General features: G+C 40.0%; 2 protein-coding genes across 7 annotated transcripts in view; both read left to right on the top strand.

Annotated features, from left to right (window-relative positions):
• PHKA1 (phosphorylase kinase regulatory subunit alpha 1) overlaps positions 1–21,735 on the top strand; it is a 180,907-nt gene that overhangs the window by 16,918 nt on the left and 142,254 nt on the right. For all 6 annotated transcript variants that reach the window (XM_030305102.1, XM_030305106.1, XM_030305105.1 and 3 more), the window contains exons 5-6: positions 7,583–7,665; positions 20,811–20,891. In XM_030305102.1, the coding sequence (XP_030160962.1) occupies positions 7,583–7,665; positions 20,811–20,891 (164 nt within the window). The remainder of the gene's footprint in view (positions 1–7,582; positions 7,666–20,810; positions 20,892–21,735) is intronic.
• LOC115507032 (probable ATP-dependent RNA helicase DDX46) lies at positions 16,857–20,229 on the top strand. Its single transcript, XM_030305107.2, is given in 5 exon segments — positions 16,857–17,182; positions 17,184–17,332; positions 17,334–17,733; positions 17,735–18,958; positions 18,960–20,229. Coding segments are annotated over 5 exon segments (3,090 nt in total). The 5' UTR covers positions 16,857–16,927; the 3' UTR covers positions 20,022–20,229.

Genomic DNA, 21,735 nt, shown 5'->3' with positions numbered 1-21,735 from the left:
AAAACTATCTTTCAGAAATGAAGTGAAATAAAGATATTCTTGGATAAACAAAAACTGAGATTTTGTTGCTGGTAGACCTACCTTACAAGAAATACAAAAAGGAGTTCTTCATGTTGGAATCAGGTGACCCCAGACAGTAATTGGAATCCACACAAAAAACCAAACCAGTTGTGAAAGACAAATACCATATAATTTCACTCATGTGGAACTTAAGAAACAATTTAATGAGGAAATGAGACAAAAAAAGCAGACTTTCTTTAAAAAGATTTTTTAAATTGTCTTTAAAAATTTTATTTTATTTTATTTATTAGAGAGAGAAAGAGAGGGAAGAGCAGAGAGGAGAGAGAGAATTTCAAGCAGGCTCTATACTGTCAGTGTAGAGCCCAATGTGGGGCATAATCTAATGAACCATGAGATCATGACCTGAACCAAACTCAAGAGTCAAACATTCAACCAACTGAGTCACCCAAGCACCCCTAAACTGACTCTTAAATACAGAGAACAAACTGGTGGTTTCCAGAGGGGAGGTTGGTTGTGTGTATGGTGGCGGGGGGGGGGGGGCAGGATGAACGAACTAGGTAAAGGGGATTAAGAGTACACTTAACTTGGAGCACCTCACTGGCTCAGTAAGTACAGCATGTGACTCTTAATGTCAGGGTCATGAGTTGAAGCCCCATGTTGGGACTAGAACTTACTTAAAAAAAATAAGTACAAAATTAGGGGCACCTGGGTGGGTCAGTTGGTTGAGCGTCTACCTCTTGATCTTAGCTCAGGTCTTAATCTCAGGATCATGAGTTCAAGCTCTGCATTGGGCTCTGCTGGGCATGCAGCCTACTAAATTCATACATACATACATACATACATACATAACTTGATGAGCACTGAGAAATGTATAGGCTTGTTGAATCATGATATTGTATACCTGAAACTAATATAATACTGTATGTTAATATACTTGAATTTTTTCATGGAAAAAATAAAAATAAATCGAGAAAAACCAACCACTGGTAAAATAATTATAAAATACAATAAAATTACATGTTTCTTCTTTCTTAAATGATCTAAAAATCAATTGCATAAAACACTATAATTGTATTGTTGAGCCAATAGCATATAAAAGTGTAGTATATTTGATAATAACAGAATTAAGGAGGTGGGTGGGAGCAAAGCAATATTAAGGAAATAATACCAAATGGTAACTCAAATCCACAGGAACAAATGAAGACCACCATAAATAGTAAATTACAAGATTAATATTACAAAATATAAATATATAATTTCCTCTGTTTCCTTAAAAGATATATAATTATACAGAGAGAGTAAAGAAAATGGGAGCTGAGTAGGAGGAAACTAGGCTTGTCTTTTCCCACAAACACAACTAGATAACTATCATATCATTCTAAATAGCCCAAAAATCGACCTGGAGACTGACAGAAAAAAAATCTACAACTAAAGGGAAGGAAGAAGCCACATTGAAGAAGGTAGGAAGTACAGAGACGTACTTTAGGGGAAAAATGTATCATGGGTACTGTGGAGGGGAAAGACCTGTGGTTGCAGAGAAAGGAGAGAGAGAGAGAGAGAGAGAGAGAGAGAGAGAGAGAGAGAAGGGCACATGAGAATGCACAAGGAGAACATTTCCCCAAAACCATCGGCTGGAAAAATAAGAAAGGCTGAATTTCCTGAGTTCTTGCAACCAGGGGGGCTTAAGGACTGGAGTTTTAAAGGTCAGTGGGTTTGGCTGGGATGGAACCCTGAGGGTGCTGCCCTACTCCTGGAGAGAGGCAGGAAAACAACAGGTGGGGGGAGGGCAGGCGGTGTAGAAACAGTGATCTAAGGGGCACTTGGGGCACTTATTATTAAGGTGGCAACATTCCCCAAATTGATCTATAGATTGAACATAATTCCTACCAAAAATCCCACTGTCTTTGCAGAAATTGACAAGCTTATCTTACAATGTATATGGAAATTCAAGGGACCCAGAATGGCCAAAACCATTTTGAGAAAGAAGAACAAAGTTGGAGGTTTTGCACTTTCTAATTTCAAAACTTACTACAAAGCTCCAGTAATCAAAACTGTGTGGTACTGGCTTAAGGATAGATCTCTAGGGTAACAAAATACAATTGAGTCCAAAATATACCATCATAGTATGGTCAGGTGATTTTTGACAAAGGTACCAAGATAATTCAATGGGTAAAGAATGGTCTTCCCAACAAATAGTGCTGGGAAAACTAGATATCCAGATGCAAAAGAATGAAATTAGATAAAACTTAACTCAAAATGAATCATAGACCTAACTGTAAGAGTGAAAACTATAAAACACTATTAGTCTGCTAGGGCTGCCATAGCAGAATGTCACAGAATAGTTGACTTAAGCAACAGAAATTTATTTTCTCACAGTTCTGGATGCTAGAAGCGCAAAATCGGTGTCAGCAGGGCAGTGAACACTCTCTTGGCTTGAATGCAGCCACCTTCTCTGCTCTTTCTTCACATGACCTTTTCTCTGTGTGCACTCCTGATGTCTCTTATAAGGACGCCAGTCCCCATTCTGTTAGGACCCCACCCTGTGACCTCATTTAAACCTAATTGTTTCCTTCAAAGTCTTAACCCCAAAAACAGTCACATTGGGGTTTAGGGCTTCAACATAGGAGTTTCAGGGTGACACAACTGGGTTCATAACAAGCACTTAAGGAAAGTATGGGAGTAAGTCTTCCTGATCTTGGATTAGACAAAGCCCTCTTAGATGTGACACCAAAAGCATAAGCAACTAAAGAAAACATAAATTGGAAGTTATCAAATTAGTAACATTTGTGCTTCAAAGGATCTCTTCAAGAAAGTGAAAAAACAACCCATGGGACACCTGGGTGGCTCAGTTGGTTAAGCATCCCACTTCAGCTCAGGTCATGATCTCACAGTCTGTGAGTTCAAGCCCCATGTCGGGCTCTGTACTGACAGCTCAGAGCTTGGAGCCTGTTTTGGATTCTGTGTCTCCCTCTCTCTTTGCCCCTTCCCCGCTCATGCTCTGTCTCTCTTGCTCTCAAAAATAAATAAAACAAAAAATTTAAAACCACAATATGATAGAGAGTATTTACAAATCACATATCTGATAAGGGACTTGTATTATATATAAAGAAATCTACAACTCAATAATAAAAAGATAACCTAATTTAAACTAGGCAAAAAATATGAATTGACATTATTCCAAAGAAAATATTTAAGTGGCTAATAAGTACACAAAACAATGCTGAACATTATTCCTAGGCACTTGCAGATCCAAATAATGAGATAGCATGTCACACCCACTATGATGGCTATAATCAAAAGTACAGAAAATAACAAGTGTTCCTGAGGAACTAGAAAAATTGGAACCCTCATACATTGTCAGTGGGAATGTAAAATGATGCAGCCACTTTGGAAAACAGTCTGACAGTTCTCAAAAGTTAAGCAGAATTACCATATGATCTAGCAATTTCACTCCTAGGTGTATGCCCAAAAGAAATGAAGACATGTGGGGCGCCTGGGTGGCTCAGTCAGTTAAGCGTCTAACTGCAGCTCAGGTCAGGATCTCATGATTTGTGGGTTCGAGCCCCGTGTTGGGCTTTGTGCTGACAACTCGAAGCCTCAAACCTGCTTCGGATTCTGTGTCTCCCTCTCTCTGCTCCTCCCCTGCTCCCTCTCTCTCTCTCAAATAAACATTTAAAAAAATTTTTTTTAAAAACTGGAAACAACCTAAATGTCCATCAACTGATAATTGGGTAAATGTGATACATCCACAGAATGGAATATTGTTTTAGCAACAAAAAGAAAGGAAACAGTGATACATGTTACAATACAGATGAACGTTGAAAACATTCTGCTAAGTGAAAGAACTCAGACATGAAAGGCCACATACTGTATGATTGCATGCATATGAACATTGGGTAAGGCAGTTCTGTGGAGACATAAAGTAGATTAGCAATTGCTTAGGTGGAGGTAGAGGGGGAACAAGTCTTGAAATGCGGAATGACTCTAATGGGTATAGGGTTTCTTTTGGGGGTGATGAAATATTCCAAAATTGATTGTGGCCACCGTTGCAGAACACTGCATACCCTAAAAACCATTGAGTTATATACTTGAAATGGGTGAATTGCATGGTATGTGAATTATATCTCAATAACATTTTTAAAAATGAGGGAGAGAGGCTTATCGTTAAGTAAGTGCAAGTCAATCTAAGTGGAGTAGACCACTAAGGTGGCCTCATTTCCGGAGCCCTGCATGTTTTAGTGGGTTTTTAATGTTTGTTTATTTTTGAAAGAAAGAGCACAAGTGGGAGAGTGGCAGAGAGGGAGAGGGAGAGACAGAATCTGAAGCAGGCTCTAGGGTCTGAGCCATCTGCACAGAGCCTGATGTGGGGCCCAAACCCACGACCAGTGAGATCATGACCTGAGTTGAAGTTGGACGCTTCATCGATTGAGCTACCCAGACTCCCCTTTAGTGTGTTCTATTTATTTTTTTATAAGTGTGTTTGCTAATTACATGTTGATTTTTGATCACGTAGCTATTTTCGCTGAAATGTTTCTATCACTGACATTTTATATATTTATTTGTTTGTTTATTTAGTTTTAAATGTTTATTATTTATTTTTGAGAAACAGACAGAGTGTGAATGGGGAAAGGGTAGAGAGAGAAGGAGACACAGAATCCAAAGCAGGCTCCAGGCTCTGAGCTCTCAGTGCAGAACCCTACACAGTGAGATCATGACCTGAGCAGAAGTCAGATGCTTAACCAACTGAGCCACCCAGGTGCCCCCTCTTTAGTGTGTTTTAAATAGCACTGCCGTCTTTGGCCTTACCCAACCATACCTCATTTCATCTCTGTGTACCCTCTCCTCTGTTCTGCAAGCAATGTTTTGGCTCCACAGAGGGGACAGGATGCAGAGGTCCTGAAATGTATGGTCTTGCCTCAAAAGACAGGTCCCTCTCCTGTGGTTAACAGGATTGTTTAAGATCATTCAATAAATAATTATTGAATTATTATCTACTATTAAATATTATTTAATACCATGCACAATACTATGTGAGACATTTTAAGGACTATAAATATAAATAAGAAATGGCTCCTTCCTTCAAATTTAGGTACAGATTTATTTATAGTGCAAAGTAAAAAATTCATAAGCGCAAGGAAAATAAAATTCTTTGAAACATAGAAGAGAGGAATCAATGGCAGCATCACAGAGGAGATAAAACTTGAGCTGGGCCTTGAAAGAACAGTTCAGATTTCAGGATGTGGAGAAGGCCATTTAAACAATATCATGAGCAAAGGGACAGGTGATAGAAATGGGGCAGTTCTATCAAATAGTTATTTTTTTTTCAACGTTTATTTATTTTTGGGACAGAGAGAGACAGAGCGTGAACGGGGGAGGGGCTGAGAGAGAGGGAGACACAGAATCGGAAACAGGCTCCAGGCTCTGAGCCATCAGCCCAGAGCCTGACGCGGGGCTCGAACTCACGGACCGCGAGATCGTGACCTGGCTGAAGTCGGACGCTTAACCGACTGCGCCACCCAGGCGCCCCTCAAATAGTTATTTGTTAGCTGTGTCACCAGTCTGAGAAATAGACAAAACCAGTTTCACACCCTCTACTTTCTCCCAATCTCTGCGCAAGCACTCTGGCACACATAGGAGACAAGATAAGGCTGTGAAGCTGATGTCCAATATTACTATCTCTTTTTTTTTCCTTTCTACCCAAGAGGTTGAAGTCATTGCTGCTACAAGAAAGACCTGGCTGCCGCTGCTGCCCAGTGCTGTGGTTGCTAGTTTTGACAGAGCCATGAATCAGGAAGAGTTTGCAGTCTGAGGATATGAATTATATAGTCCTTTTGGGTTCTGAAGCTACAGAGTTCTCATTTGAAACATCTGTCCATAGATCAAACATTTAAATGCGAAAAATGAAATTGTAGAAGTACCAGAAACATACTTTGAACATGTATCAAAAAGGATGGATTGATGGATGGATACATATATGACAGAAAAGTACAGTAAAATGTTAATGCATGAATCCAGATGATGTGCATATAGATGTCCACTGTAAAATTCTGTCCTTTTTTCTGTTTGTTTGAAACTGTTCATAATACAATATTGGGAAAAATAATATGCATAAATCTGTGACTTAGCAATCCTTCCAAGAATTTACCTTAGGAAAGAAAAGAATTTACCTTGACATACTGGTGCATGTGCACAACCTGGTACATGTGACATACTGGTACATGTATATACATACACACACACACACACACACACACATATATTCATTACAGCATTGATTATAGTGATGAAGGATTAGGTGCAACCTAAATGTTTTCAGTAGGGAACTGGTTATATGAATAGCCATTTAGTGGAATGCTGCATAACCATTAAAAAATAACTCAGATATACTTAAAATTATTTCCAACATATATGTGAAAAAAGCAAGGTACATTATAGCATACTACTCTTTGATAATTTTTATATATGTATAACATTTCTCTGAAAGTCTACAGAGGAAACTGCTAAGACCAGTTTCTTCCAGAGAGGAGATTTGGCAGGGTGGGAGTGATGTGATTCTGGGTAGGAGAAAGACTTTTGCTGTATGCCTATTGGTATTTCTTTATGGGGGTTGCGGGAGCAGGAGAGGGGAAAGGAATTAGTTTTTCAAGAAAAACGGATCATACTGTATATATCAAGAAGCAGCATAGCATCTTCGTTAGGAACTCAGACTGTGAAGCTGATAGTTGGGTCCTGGCCCCACTGTTTATTAGTTAAATCATCTGAGGCAGGGGTGCCTGGGTGGCTCGGTCAGGTGTCTGACTTTGGCTCAGGTCATGATCTTGCAGTTTATGAGTTCGAGCCCTGTGTCAGGTTCTGTGCTGACAGCTCAGAGCCTAGAACCTGCTTCAGATTCTGTGTCTCCCTCTCTCTCTGCTCCTCCCCCATTCATGCTCTGTCTCTCTCTGTCTCTCATAAATAAATAAAAGTTAAAAAAAATTTTTTAAATGGTCTGAGGAAAATAGTTAATCTCTCTAAGCCTCATGGAGAAAATTGAGGTACCCACCTCTTAGGGTTGATGTGAAAATTAAAAGGATAATTCATGCAAAACACTGCAATTTGTTAGCTATAACTATCTTTGTATTGTTTACACTTAGAATAATCATCATTTTGTACTCTAAAAAATATAGTTTTAAGGTTTCCTTGAAATCATAATCTTTGTCTGCTTCTTGCTTAGTATTTAGACTCCCTCTAACTCTTTTTGAAATATTTTTTTCCTGATACCTTAAAGCACATTATAAATTAATGACCTATAGAATTAGGAATCTGAGACTTTATATCCAAACCTACAAATAGCAGTTCAAATTCTTCCATGTTATAATACGCTGATATCTCACTTAGTCAAAGACTAGCCTAGGTCTGATTTGTGGTGTTGTTTTTATGGTTTAGGAATTAAAGTGCCTCATTGTTCCAAAAGCAGGAATAAGATTACTTGAGAGTAATGGGATCAGTCAGTTACTGTGGCAGCCTATAAGCCTGTAGTGATAATTAACCAGCTCTATATCCTTACTTTCTTTTTCCTCAGGACTTCATATTATCCACAGCCTAGATGAAGTCAATTTCATACAGAACCTTGTATTTTACATTGAAGCTGCATATAAAACTGCTGTAAGTACTCATTTTAGAATTAATTTTAAACATACGTTTTTGTTTAATTTTTTTATTAAATTTATTTGTTTTTGGAGAGAGAGCACACATGCAGGCGAGGGGCAGAGAGAGAGGAAGAGAGAGAGAATCCTAAGCAGGCTCCAAGCTGTCAGCGCAGAGCCCGATACCAGGCTCGAACTCACAAACCATGAGATCATGACCTAAGCCAAAACCAAGAGTTGATGCTTAGCCAACTGAGCCACCCAGGCGCCCCTAAACATATGATGTTTTTAAAAATACTAGACAACCCATTCTTTCTCTTAATGCTGCACCTCATAGTGAACCAATCTGTAAGGCTTCCAGCAGAAATTGCCTTCAGCCTTTTTCTTTACTAAGCTCTGTTGTCCTCTGTTTGCCTCCTTTCCAAAGGAGTTACAGAAGCAAGAGGACCAAGATACTATGCATCCTTTCCTTTCAATAATCCATATCCTTTCTGTAATATCTCACATTATATATTTGGGAACCTGGGACTAAATTGTAGTCTTATTTTAATGATCTGTAGTCTAAAAACCAGAAGCAAGATGGCTAACGAATATAATGGGTCAGTTAGCTACTTAGAAATAAAATTTGGTCATATGTTTAATATTATCTGTAGACATTGCTTCTGTGTTTACTATACAAAAAATAGTTCCTTTTTCTTATGACTACCATGAGAGATAAGTTTATATTAAATCATGACATATTTAACATCTCCTCTCTCAGGGATCACTGTTCTTCACTGCATAATGTTCATTGTATTGAAAATGGCTGTCATAAGTAGTCCAGATATTTTAGTCATCTAAAATGTTTAATTTGTTTAGTTGGTTTTTAGCTGTTTTAGGTGGGAGGGTAAATCTGTGAACTGTAACTCCGTATTTGCCAGAAAGAGAAGTTTAACATAGACATATTTGATGCAAGCGGACATTATTTGTTGACTGATTCCTTTGCCTTCTGATACCATAGGTGTGCTATGGTCCAGGGTAAAAGTTAGGGTTTTCTGGCCTCTCAATTGCAGCCATGGGGTACAGCACAATTAATGATATGTGTGCCTTCTCATACTCTAATCTTTGCTGCACAAATTAGGGTAGAGCAGGGTTTCTGGACAAGTGAGGCTAGCCATGGGATAAATATGGCTCACCTATGGAAGCTTCACTTTAACTCAGAGATTTGATATAAAAATCATTTAAGGTAAATATAGAAACAAGTATAGGTGTGTGTGTGTGTGCACATGCATGGTTACACATGAGTATTTCCAAGTTCTATTCAATGAGAGGGCCTAGAAGCAGTGGCACCACAGTGACAATGAGCACCAGTGCCTTCTGTATTGTAACTGCTCATTCTGTAATAAAGCAAAGCAAGACTCCTTATAGAAGCAGTTGATTCCAGGGCTGGGGTGAGGAAAACACAGGATGAAACTGCAGTATCTTATAGTGACAGAAAGTGAGGAAGTGTTCAAAAAGAACGGGACATGTCAAAAGGGCACAGGAGCCAACCCAGAAGAATTCCCAATGGGTAAAGCTGGAACAATTTTAAACAACAAAACAAATAATGATAATATTTTATTATAACCCAAAGAATAACCTAAATATTTATAAATTCATACTAATATAAATAAATGAGGGAGAAAGGACAGCTTTTCCGTAGAGAAGAATTGCAATTAATGACTGTAGAGGGAATAAAAGAACTAAGATACCACCATTGAAATACCACTGTAATAATTGTTGCAGACAAGTTTCACCAATGGATGCTAAATTAGCGAGTAGATATTTGAGAAGAAACAGGATATTTGCACAGTTGTAAAGTATCTTTCTCAAGATATTTATTAATCACAAGGGAGAGAATAGTAACACCAGCATGGAGAAACCCTGCAGACACCACCTTAACCATGTGATGAAGGTAAACATGACCACAATAAGCCATAGCAATATCGTATACTCCTTGATGTGATGCAGTGAGAAGAACACAGCATAACATCTGTAGTATTCCTGACAAAAATGCGTAGTCTTTTTTTTTCTCAATATATGAAATTTAGTGTCAAATTGGTTTCCATACAACACCCAGTGCTCATCCCAAAAGGTGCCCTCCTCAATACCCATCACCCACCCTCCCCTCCCTCCCACCCCCCATCAACCCTCAGTTTGTTCTCAGTTTTTAACAGTCTCTTATGCTTTGGCTCTCTCCCACTCTAACCTCTTTTTTTTTTCCTTCCCCTCCCCCATGGGTTTCTGTTAAGTTTCTCAGGATCCACATAACAGTGAAAACATATGGTATCTGTCTTTCTCTGTATGGCTTATTTCACTTAGCATCACACTCTCCAGTTCCATGCACATTGCTACAAAGTGCCATATTTCGTTCTTTCTCATTGCCACGTAGTACTCCATTGTGTATATAAACCACAATTTCTTTATCCATTCATCAGTTGATGGACATTTAGGCTCTTTCCATAATTTGGCTATTGTTGAGAGTGCTGCTATAAACATTGGGGTACAAGTGCCCCTATGCATCAGTACTCCTGTATCCCTTGGGTAAATTCCTAGCAGTGCTATTGCTGGGTCATAGGGTAGGTCTATTTTTAATTTTCTGAGGAACCTCCACACTGTTTTCCAGAGTGGCTGCACCAATTTGCATTCCCACCAACAGTGCAAGAGGGTTCCCGTTTCTCCACATCCTCTCCAGCATCTATAGTCTCCTGATTTGTTCATTTTGGCCACTCTGACTGGCGTGAGGTGATATCTGAGTGTGGTTTTGATTTGTATTTCCCTGATGAGGAGCGACGTTGAGCATCTTTTCATGTGCCTGTTGGCCATCTGGATGTCTTCTTTAGAGAAGTGTCTATTCATGTTTTCTGCCCATTTCTTCACTGGGTTATTTGTTTTTCAGGTGTGGAGTTTGGTGAGCTCTTTATAGATTTTGGATACTAGCCCTTTGTCCGATATGTCATTTGCAAATATCTTTTCCCATTCCATTGGTTGCCTTTTAGTTTTGTTGGTTGTTTCCTTTACTGTGCAGAAGCTTTTATCTTCATGAGGTCCCAATAGTTCATTTTTGCTTTTAATTCCCTTGCCTTTGGGGATGTGTCGAGTAAGAGATTGCTACGGCTGAGGTCAGAGAGGTCTTTTCCTGCTTTCTCCTCTAGTGTTTTGATGGTTTCCTGTCTCACATTCTGGTCCTTTATCCATTTTGAGTTTATTTTTGTGAATGGTGTGAGAAAGCGGTCTAGTTTCAACCTTCTGCATGTTGCTGTCCAGTTCTCCCAGCACCATTTGTTAAAGAGACTCTTTTTTCCATTGGATGTTCTTTCCTGCTTTGTCAAAGATGAGTTGGCCATACATTTGTGGGTCTAGTTCCGGGGTTTCTATTCTCTTCCATTGGTCTGTGTGTCTGTTTTTGTGCCAATAACATGCTGTCTTGATGATTACAGCTTTGTAGTAGAGGCTAAAGTCTGGGATTGTGATGCCTCCTGCTTTGGTCTTCTTCTTCAGAATTACTTTGGCTATTCGGGGACTTTTGTGGTTCCATATGAATTTTAGGATTGCTTGTTCTAGTTTTGAGAAGAATGTTGGTGCAATTTTGATTGGGATTGCATTGAATGTGTAGATAGCTTTGGGTAGTATTGACATTTTGACAATATTTATTCTTCTAATCCATGAGCAGGGAATGTCTTTCCATTTTTTTATATCTTCTTCAATTACCTTCATAAGCTTTCTGTAGTTTTCAGCATACAGATCTTTGACATCTTTGGTTAGATTTATTCTTAGGTATTTTATGCTTCTTGGTGCAATTGTGAATGGGATCAGTTTCTTTATTTGTCTTTCTGTTGCTTCATTGTTAGTATATAAGAATGCAACTGATTTCTGTACATTGATTTTGTATCCTGCAACTTTGCTGAATTCATGTATCAGTTCTAGCAGACTTTTGGTGGAGTCTATCGGATTTTCCATGTATAGTGTCATGTCATCTGCAAAAAGTGAAAGCTTGACTTCATCTTTGCCAATTTTGATGCCTTTGATTTCCTTTTGTTGTCTGATTGCTGATGCTAGAACTTCCAGCACTATGTGAAACAACAGCAGTGAGAGTGGGCATCCCTGTCGTGTTCCTGGTCTCAGGGAAAAAGCTCTCAGTTTTTCCCCATTGAGGATGATATTAGCTGTGGGCTTTTCATAAATGGCTTTGATGATGTGTAAGTATGTTCCTTCTATCCCGACTTTCTCAAGGGTTTTTATTAAGAAAGGGTGCTGAATTTTGTCAAAGGCCTTTTCTGCATTGATTGACAGGATCATATGGTTCTTATCTTTTCCTTTATTAATGTGACGTATCACGTTGATTGATTTGCGAATGTTGAACCAGCCCTGCATCCCAGGAATGAATCCCACTTGATCATGGTGAATCATTCTTTTTATATGCTGTTGAATTCTATTTTTTAGTATCTTATTGAGAATTTTTGCATCCATATTCATCAGGGATATTGAATTCGATTTGCTAGTATCTTATTGAGAATTTTTGCATCCATATTCATCAGGGATATTGGCCTGTAGTTCTCTTTTTTTACTGGGTCTGTGTCTGGTTTAGGAATCAAAGTAATACTGCCTTCATAGAATGAGTCTGGAAGTTTTCCTTCCCTTTCTATTTCTTGGTATAGCTTGAGAAGGATAGGTATTATCTCTGCTTTTAACGTCTGGTAGAACTCCCCTGGGAAGCCATCTGGTCCTGGATTCTTATTTGTTGGGAGATTTTTGATAACCGATTCAATTTCCTCGCTGGTTATGGGTCTGTTCAAGCTTTCTATTTCCTCTGATTGAGTTTTGGAAGCGTGTGGGTGTTTAGGAATTTGTCCATTTCTTCCAGGTTGTCCAATTTGTTGGCATATAATTTTTCATAGTATTCCCTGATAATTGTTTGTATCTCTGAGGGATTGGTTGTAATAAATCCATTTTCATTCATGATTTTATCTATTTGGGTCATCTCCCTTTTCTTTTTGAGAAGCCTGGCTAGAGGTTTATCAATTTTGTTTATTTTTTCAAAAAACCAACGCTTGGTTTGGTTGATCTGCTCTACCGTTTTTTTAGATTCTATATTGTTTATTTCTGCTCTGATCTTTATTATTTCTCTTCTTCTGCTGGGTTTCGGGTGTCTTTGCTATTCTGCTTCTATTTCCTTTAGGTGTGCTGTTAGATTTTGTATTTGGGATTTTTCTTGTTTCTTGAGATAGGCCTGGATTGCAATGTATTTTCCTCTCAGAACTGCCTTCGCTGCATCCCAATGCGTTTGGATTGTTGTATTTTCATTTTCGTTTGTTTCCATATATTTTTAAAAAATTTTTTTTTCAACATTTATTTATTTTTGGGACAGAGAGAGACAGAGCATGAACGGGGGAGGGGCAGAGAGAGAGGGAGACACAGAATCGGAAACAGGCTCCAGGCTCTGAGCCATCAGCCCAGAGCCCGACGCGGGGCTCGAACTCACGGACCGCGAGATCGTGACCTGGCTGAAGTCGGACGCTTAACCGACTGCGCCACCCAGGCGCCCCATGTTTCCATATATTTTTTAATTTCTTCTCTAATTGCCTAGTTGATCCATTCATGCTTTAGTAGGGTGTTCTTTAACCTCCATGGTTTTGGAGGTTTTCCAGACTTTTTCCTGTGGTTGATTTCAAGCTTCATAGCATTGTGGTCTGAAAGTATGCATGGTATAATTTCAATTCTTGTAAACTTATGAAGGGCTGTTTTGTGACCCAGGATGTGATCTATCTTGGAGAATGTTCCATGTGCACTCGAGAAGAAAATATATTCTGTTGCTTTGGGATGCAGAGTTCTAAATATATCTGTCAAGTCCATCTGATCCAATGTATCATTCAGGGCCCTTGTTTCTTTATTGACCATGTGTCTAGATGATCTATCCATTTCTGTAAGTGGAGTGTTAAAATCCCCTGCAATTACCACATTCTTATCAATAAGGTTGCTTATGTTTATGAGTAATTGTTTTATATATTTGGGGGCTCCCGTATTCGGCGCATAGACATTTATAATTGTTAGCTCTTCCTGATGGATAGACCCTGTAATTATTATATAATGCCCTTCTTCATCTCTTGTTACAGCCTTTAATTTAAAGTCTAGTTTGTCTGATATAAGTATGGCTACTCCAGCTTTCTTTTGGCTTTCAGTAGCATGATAAATAGTTCTCCATCCCCTCACTCTCAATCTAAAGGTGTCCTCAGGTCTAAAATGAGTCTCTTGTAGACAGCAAATAGATGGGTCTTGTTTTATTATCCATTCTGATACCCTGTGTCTTTTGGTTGGCTCATTTAATCCATTTACATTCAGTGTTATTATAGAAAGATATGGGTTTAGAGTCATTGTGATGTCTGTATGTTTTATGCTTGTAGTGATGTCTCTGGTACTTTGTCTCACAGGATCCTCCTTAGGATCTCTTGTAGGGCTGGTGTAGTGGTGACGAATTCCTTCAGTTTTTGTTTGTTTGGGAAGACCTTTATGTCTCCTTCTATTCTAAATGACAGACTTGCTGGATAAAGGATTCTCAGCTGCATATTTTTTCTGTTCAACACATTGAAGATCTCGTGCCAATCCTTTCTGGCCTGCCAAGTTTCAAAAGAGAGATCAGTCATGAGTCTTATAGGTTTCCCTTTATATGTGAGGGCACGTTTATCCCTTGCTGCTTTCAGAATTTTCTGTTTATCCTTGTATTTTGCCAGTTTCACTATGATATGTCGTACAGAAGATGGATTCAAGTTATGTCTGAAGGGAGTTCTCTTTGCCTCTTGGATTTCAATGCGTTTTTCCTTCCCCAGATCAGGGAAGTTCTCAGCTATTATTTCTTCAAGTACACCTTCAGCACCTTTCCCTCTCTCTTCCTCCTCTGGGATACCAATTATGCGTATATTATTTCTTTTTAGTGTATCACTTAGTTCTCTAATTTTCCCCTCATACTCCTGGATTTTTTTATCTCTCTTTTTCTCAGCTTCCTCTTTTTCCATAATTTTATCTTCTAGCTCACCTATTCTCTCCTCTGCCTCTTCAATCCGAGCCGTGGTCATTTCCATTTTATTTTGCATCTCGTTTAAAGCGTTTTTCAGCTCCTCCTGACTATTCCTTAGTCCCTTGATCTCTGTAGCAAGAGATTCTCTGCTGTCCTCTATACTGTTTTCAAGCCCTGCGATTAATTTTATGACTATTATTCTAAATTCACTTTCTTTTATATTGTTTAAATCATTTTTGATCAGTTCATTAGCTGTTGTTATTTCCTAGAGATTCTTTTGAGGGGAATTCTTCCGCTTGGTCATTTTGGATAGTCCCTGGAGTGGTGCGGACCTGCAGGGCACTTCCCCTCTGCTGTGGTGTATAACTGGAGTTGGTGGGTGGGGCAACAGTCAGACCTGATGTCTGCCCCCAGCCCACCGCTGGGGCCACAGTCAGACTGGTGTGTGCCTTCTCTTCCCCTCTCCTAGGGGCGGGATTCACTGTGGGGTGGTGTGGCCTGTCTGGGCTACTTGCACACTGCCAGGCTTGTGGTGCTGGGGATCTGGCGTATTAGCTGGGGTGGGTAGGCAAGGTGCACGGGGGCAGGAGGGGCAGGCTTAGCTCGCTCCTCCTTAGGTGATCCACTTCAGGAGGGGCCCTGTGGCAGCCGGAGGGAGTCAGACCCGCTGCCGGAGGGGTGGCTCCGCAGAAGCACAGCTTGGGTGTTTGCGCCGAGCGAGCAAGTTCCCTGGCAGGAACTGGTTCCCTTTGGGATTTTGGCTGGGGGATGGGCGAGGGAAATAGCGCTGGCTAGCACCTTTTTTCCCTTCCAAACTGAGCCCTGTCGTCCTGGGGCTCAGCAACTCTCCCTCCCTTTGCCCTCCAGCCTTCCTGCTTTCTGAGCAGAGCTGTTAACTTATGACCTACCAGATGCTAAGTCCCGCTTGCTGTCAGAACACACTCCGTCTGGCCCCTCCGCTTTTGTGAGCCAGACTCCGGGGCTCTGCTTGGCCGGCGGGCCGCCCCTCCGCCCCGGCTCCCTCCCGCCAGTCTGTGGAGTGCCCACCGCCTTGCCACGCTTCCTACCGTCTTCCGTGGGCCTCTCGTCTGCGCTTGGCTCCAGAGACTCCATCCTGCTAGTCTTCTGGTGGTTTTTTGGGTTATTTAGGCAGGTGTAGGTGGAATCTCAGGGATCAGCAGGACGCGCGGTGAGCCCAGCGTCCTCCTACGCCGCCATCTTCTGCCGGTCCCCTGCATAGTCTTAATATAATCAAGAGAAGGCATCAGGTGAACCTAAATTGAGGGAAATCTATAAAAATATCTGACCACTGGTCTTCAGAATGTGTAACAGTCATGAAAGACAAGACTTGAGAAGTCGTAACTGATGAGAAGAGACCAAGGAGGCATGACAAATGCAGCATGGTATTCTGGATTGGATCTGGGAACATAAAATTCTGTTAGTGGAAAAACTGGTGAAATCCTAACAAAGTCCATAATTTGGTTACTAGAATTGTACAAATGCTTATTTTTTAGCTTTGACCATTGTATTATGGTTATGTCAGGTGTTAACATTAGGGGAAGTTGAGTGAAAGGTCTATGAAAACTCACTGTACTGTTTTTGTAACTTCTCTGTAACTCTGAAGTTTTTTCAAATAAAAAAGTTTTTAAAAAGTAATTTTACATGTTATCTTTGTATTATCAAGGGGTCATATAAAGCTATGGTTAAGAATTTACAATTTGGACTGAGAGTACTTGGACTCTAATCCTAGCTCTGTCACTGTGTGACCTTGGGTGAGTCACTTAACTTCTCTTTGCACCTCAGTTTCATCATCTATAAAATATAAAGATTGAGTAAGGTAGCAGTGTAAAGTGCATAGGTTAGTGCATGGTACATTGTCAGTGACAATAGAGAGTAAAATTAGAATAGATAATAAAGATAGAACACTGGGGTACTGTTTAAGCTCCATCTTTTAGAACCCCTGTATCTGCTTTGATGAAAAGTTTTTAGAAGCACTTCTCTACATGAACTGAGTTATAGTTCTTGAGCTGATCAACTGTTGAGGAGTCTTCCAACGTCTCGGAGATCCCAATAGAATTTAAAGCTACTAGGAAAGGTTTTCGTTGGCTGCTCTCGGATGGCTGCCACCGCTGGAGCTGCTGCTCTCTCTTAGTGCTGCTCCTCGCTCGGCTAGCTGAGGGCGGCGCGGCCTCTTCTACCGGTTACCCTGCGCATTGTCCCGAAGGGTGCCGCTTTTCCCGCGGCCGGCAGCATGGGCCGGGAGTCACGCCATTATCGGAAGTGGTCAGCATCAAGGGGACGCTCTGGAAGTCGATCTAGAAGTCGCTCACCTGACAAAAGAAGTAAACGTGGAGATGACAGGCGGTCCAGAAGCAGAGATAGAGATAGAAGGAGAGAGAGGTCTCGTAGCAGGGATAAAAGAAGATCTCGGTCAAGAGACTGGAAGCGCCTGAGGCGTTCCAGAAGTAGAGAGAGAGATCGAAGTCGAGAGCGAAGAAGATCTCGGAAGTCGAGACGGGAGATGCTCCAGGAGTAGAAGCCGAGGCCGGCGATCCAGATCCTCAAGTCCTGGCAATAAAAGCAAGAAAGCTGAGAATAGGTCTAGGTCCAAAGAGAAAACAAATAGTGGGGAAAGTTCTAAAGAGAAGAAAAAAGACAGATGACAAGGAGGATGAAAAAGAAAAAGATGCTGGTAACTTTGATCAGAATAAGCTGGAAGAAGAAATGAGGAAGCGAAAAGAACGAGTAGAAAAATGGCGAGGGGAGCAACGTAAAAAGGCCGTGGAAAACATTGGGGAACTGAAAAAGGAAATTGAAGAGATGAAACAAGGGAAAAAATGGAGTTTAGAAGATGATGATGATGATGAACATGATCCTGCAGAAGCTGAAAAGGAAGGAAATGAAACGGAGGGTGAGGAGTTAGATCCATTAGATGCTTACATGGAAGAAGTGAAAGAGGAAGTAAAAAAGTTTAAAATGCGAAGTGTGAAGGGTGGTGGAGGGAATGAAAAGAAGTCTGGGCCAACAGTCACAAAAGTTGTCACTCTAGTGACAACCAAAAAAAGCAGTGGTAGATTCTGATAAGAAAGGTGAGCTAATGGAGAATGACCAGGATGCCATGGAGTATTCTTCAGAGGAGGAAGAAGTTGATCTTCAGACGGCCCTTACAGGCTACCAGACAAAACAGAGAAAGCTTCTAGAACCAGTGGATCATGGAAAAATTGAATATGAACATTCAGAAAAAAACTTTTATGTTGAAGTTCCAGAATTAGCAAAAATGTCTCAAGAGGAGGTAAATGTTTTTCGGTTGGAAATGGAAGGCATTACTGTCAAGGGAAAAGGTTGCCCCAAACCAATTAAATCTTGGGTCCAGTGTGGAATTTCCATGAAGATCCTAAATTCTCTCAAAAAGCATGGCTATGAAAAACCCACTCCAATCCAGTCCCAGGCGATTCCTGCTATAATGTCTGGACGAGATTTGATTGGTATTGCCAAGACAGGAAGCGGAAAGACCATTGCTTTTCTGTTGCCCATGTTTAGACACATCATGGATCAGAGGTCATTAGAAGAAGGAGAGGGGCCAATAGCTGTCATCATGACTCCAACTCGAGAACTGGCTTTACAAATTACTAAAGAATGTAAGAAGTTTTCAAAGACCATGGGACTTAGAGTGGTCTGTGTTTATGGAGGAACAGGAATCAGTGAGCAGATTGCTGAGCTGAAAAGAGGTGCTGAAATTATTGTTTGCACACCTAGTCGAATGATTGACATGTTAGCAGCTAATAGTGGTTGGATCACAAATCTTGGAAGAGTAACATATGTTGTTTTAGACCAAGCAGACAGAATGTTTGACATGGGTTTTGAACCACAGGTCATGCGCATTGTGGATAATGTCCATCCTGATCAACAGACAGTTATGTTTTCAGCTACTTTCCCCAGAGCTATGGCGTCTTTGGCTCGCAGAATCCTCAGTAAACCCATTGAAGTGCAGGTTGGAGGCAGAAGCGTGGTTTGCTCAGATGTGGAACAACAAGTGATTGTGATTGAAGAAGAAAAGAAGTTCTTGAAGTTACTTGAGCTTCTCGGCCATTATCAAGAATTGGGATCTGTCATTATATTTGTGGATAAGCAGGAACATGCAGATGGTCTTCTGAAAGATTTAATGAGAGCATCTTATCCTTGCATGTCTCTTCATGGAGGCATTGATCAATATGACAGAGATAGCATCATAAATGACTTCAAGAATGGGACCTGCAAACTCCTCGTAGCCACTTCTGTTGCATGCCTGAGGTTTAGATGTGAAACATCTGATTCTTGTAGTAAATTACAGCTGCCCCAACCATTATGAGGATTATGTGCACAGAGCGGGACGGACTGGAAGAGCAGGCAATAAAGGTTATGCGTATACTTTTATCACAGAAGATCAAGCTCGCTATGCTGGTGACATAATTAAAGCTCTTGAATTGTCAGGAACTGCGGTGCCTTCTGATCTGGAGAAACTTTGGAGTGATTTCAAAGATCAGCAGAAATCTGAAGGGAAAATAATTAAAAAGAGTAGTGGGTTCTCTGGTAAGGGATTCAAGTTTGATGAAACAGAACAAGCTTTGGCTAATGAGAGGAAGAAGTTGCAAAAAGCAGCTCTCGGTTTGCAAGATTCAGATGATGAGGACGCTGCAGTCGACATTGATGAACAAATTGAAAGTATGTTTAATTCAAAGAAGAGAGTAAAAGATATGGCTGCTCCTGGAACATCTAGTGTTCCTGCTCCAACTGCGGGAAATGCTGAGAAATTAGAAATAACTAAGAGACTGGCTCTTAGAATCAATGCTCAGAAGAATTTGGGCATTGAGTCTCAGGTAGATGTGATGCAACAGGCCACCAATGCAATTCTCAGAGGCGGCACCATCCTGGCTCCCACTGTGTCTGCAAAAACCATTGCAGAGCAACTTGCTGAAAAGATCAATGCTAAGCTCAATTATGTGCCTTTGGAGAAACAAGAAGAGGAGAGGCAAGATGGTGGACAGAATGAATCTTTTAAAAGATATGAAGAAGAATTAGAGATCAATGACTTCCCACAGACTGCTAGGTGGAAAGTTACCTCTAAGGAAGCTCTGCAGAGAATTAGTGAATATTCTGAAGCTGCAGTTACAATCAGAGGAACATATTTCCCACCTGGCAAAGAACCTAAGGAAGGAGAGTGGAAAATTTACTTGGCAATTGAAAGTGCCAATGAACTGGCTGTGCAGAAAGCAAAGGCAGAAATCACCAGACTTATAAAAGAAGAACTGATCCGGCTGCAAAATTCATACCAACCAACAAATAAAGGAAGATACAAAGTCTTATAAAATATTTCGAAAAAACTTTTTACCTGTGCTGGTCTGTGATACATGTGGCAGTTGTCTGCAGTTTACAATGTATTGTAAATTAAGATTTTTTAAATTCTGTCTTGCTGATTTTTTTAAATACATGAAACCAGTATTTGCTAAAGAAATCTTCTTTCAGTAAGTACCACCAGAATTATCAAACTATATTTAAAGCAGGCCTGTTTTCAGAGTATGATGCCCTTTAATGTAAAGTTTAAACACCAATATTTTAAATGTCTGGATAAAATTGCAGAAGTTTAAAAAAATGGAAATATTTGGACTTTCTATCAACGTTAATAAAGTACACAAGTCACTAGGGGCCTACTCACCATATCCTTTTGAAATGAAATTGTGATCTCCTCAGAAAAGGTAAAATTCTCTAATATTCCCCCCCCACCCCCCTTGAGCTTAAATCTTACTTGATTCATTGGAACAGTATGAACTGGATTTAAGAATGTTATAATAGAATTTTTACAAAATGTTTCAGAGTTTTTGTTTCAGTTTTTATCATCGTAAATGGGCAGTAGGTGGACTGCTTTTCAGTTTTGTAAAATTAAAGATTTGTAGTATAAAAAAAATAAAAAAAAATAAAGCTACTAGGAAAATAGCTAGGGGGCAGCCCAACTCATTGGTATCTCCTTAATAAGCATTGTGGGTACACACATGTATGGCAAATTAGCTACTATGTGTGCTTTTTATTCAAGGGTTATGTGTCTAGTAAGCATTTAGTAGTAATGACTTGCTAATGGTATGTTGATTATTTTATGCTAGGACTTCGGGATATGGGAACGTGGAGACAAGACAAACCAAGGGATCTCAGAATTGAATGCCAGTTCAGTTGGAATGGCAAAGGTAATTTTTCTTGCTTTGTTTATACCAAGTGTGGGGAAAGGACATACACCTTTGCCGTAGATGAAAGCTTAACGTGAATTTAGACCATCATCAAATTGTTCTTTTTTTTTAAAGTTTATTTATTTAATTTGAAAGAGAGAAAGAGCATGAGTGGAGGAAGGGCAGAGAGAGAGAGGGAGAGAGAGAATCCCAAACAGACTCTGCACTGTCAGCACAGAGCCCTATGCAGGTCTTGAACTTACAAACCATGAGATCATGACCTGAGCTGAAATAAAGAGTTGGATGCTTAACTAGGCCATCTAGGTGCCTCCAAATTGTTCTTTTAAAACACAGGTAAATTCAGATTCTCCCATAGAACTATGGACATGTAGGTAAGATTTCTTTCATAATCTCCGGATTTATATATCCAACTGCTTTTGTAGCATATCTCTAATTATATATACCACAGAGACCTCAGAGAACATATCTTAAACTAAATTCATCTTCTCTATCATTACAAAAACAAAAAGAGGACTTGCCCTTCCATACACCAGTTGACACAACTCGATATCAGGGAACCATCTGTCAATCCTGAACCCTCCTCACTCTCCTGCATCCCACATATCATCATCATCATCATCATCATCATCATTATCATCATCATCACTGCCTTTCCACTTGACTCCATCTTTTCCTTCCCTCTGCTCCTGCCTTAATTTCAGCTCTTATTATTGGAGACAGCAAGAAGGCATAAAATAGGATAGCAGGAATAGGATCACACATATTATAATGATAAATACACATGACCTAATTTAAGTTTCTCCTGCCAAAAGACACGGATTGACTTTTATTCTTTTTTTTTTTT

Source organism: Lynx canadensis, chromosome X (genome assembly GCF_007474595.2).
Source record: "Lynx canadensis isolate LIC74 chromosome X, mLynCan4.pri.v2, whole genome shotgun sequence".
Lineage (NCBI taxonomy): Eukaryota > Metazoa > Chordata > Mammalia > Carnivora > Felidae > Lynx > Lynx canadensis.
Note: the sequence above shows the minus strand (reverse complement) of the source record. Positions and strands in the feature narration are given on the sequence as shown.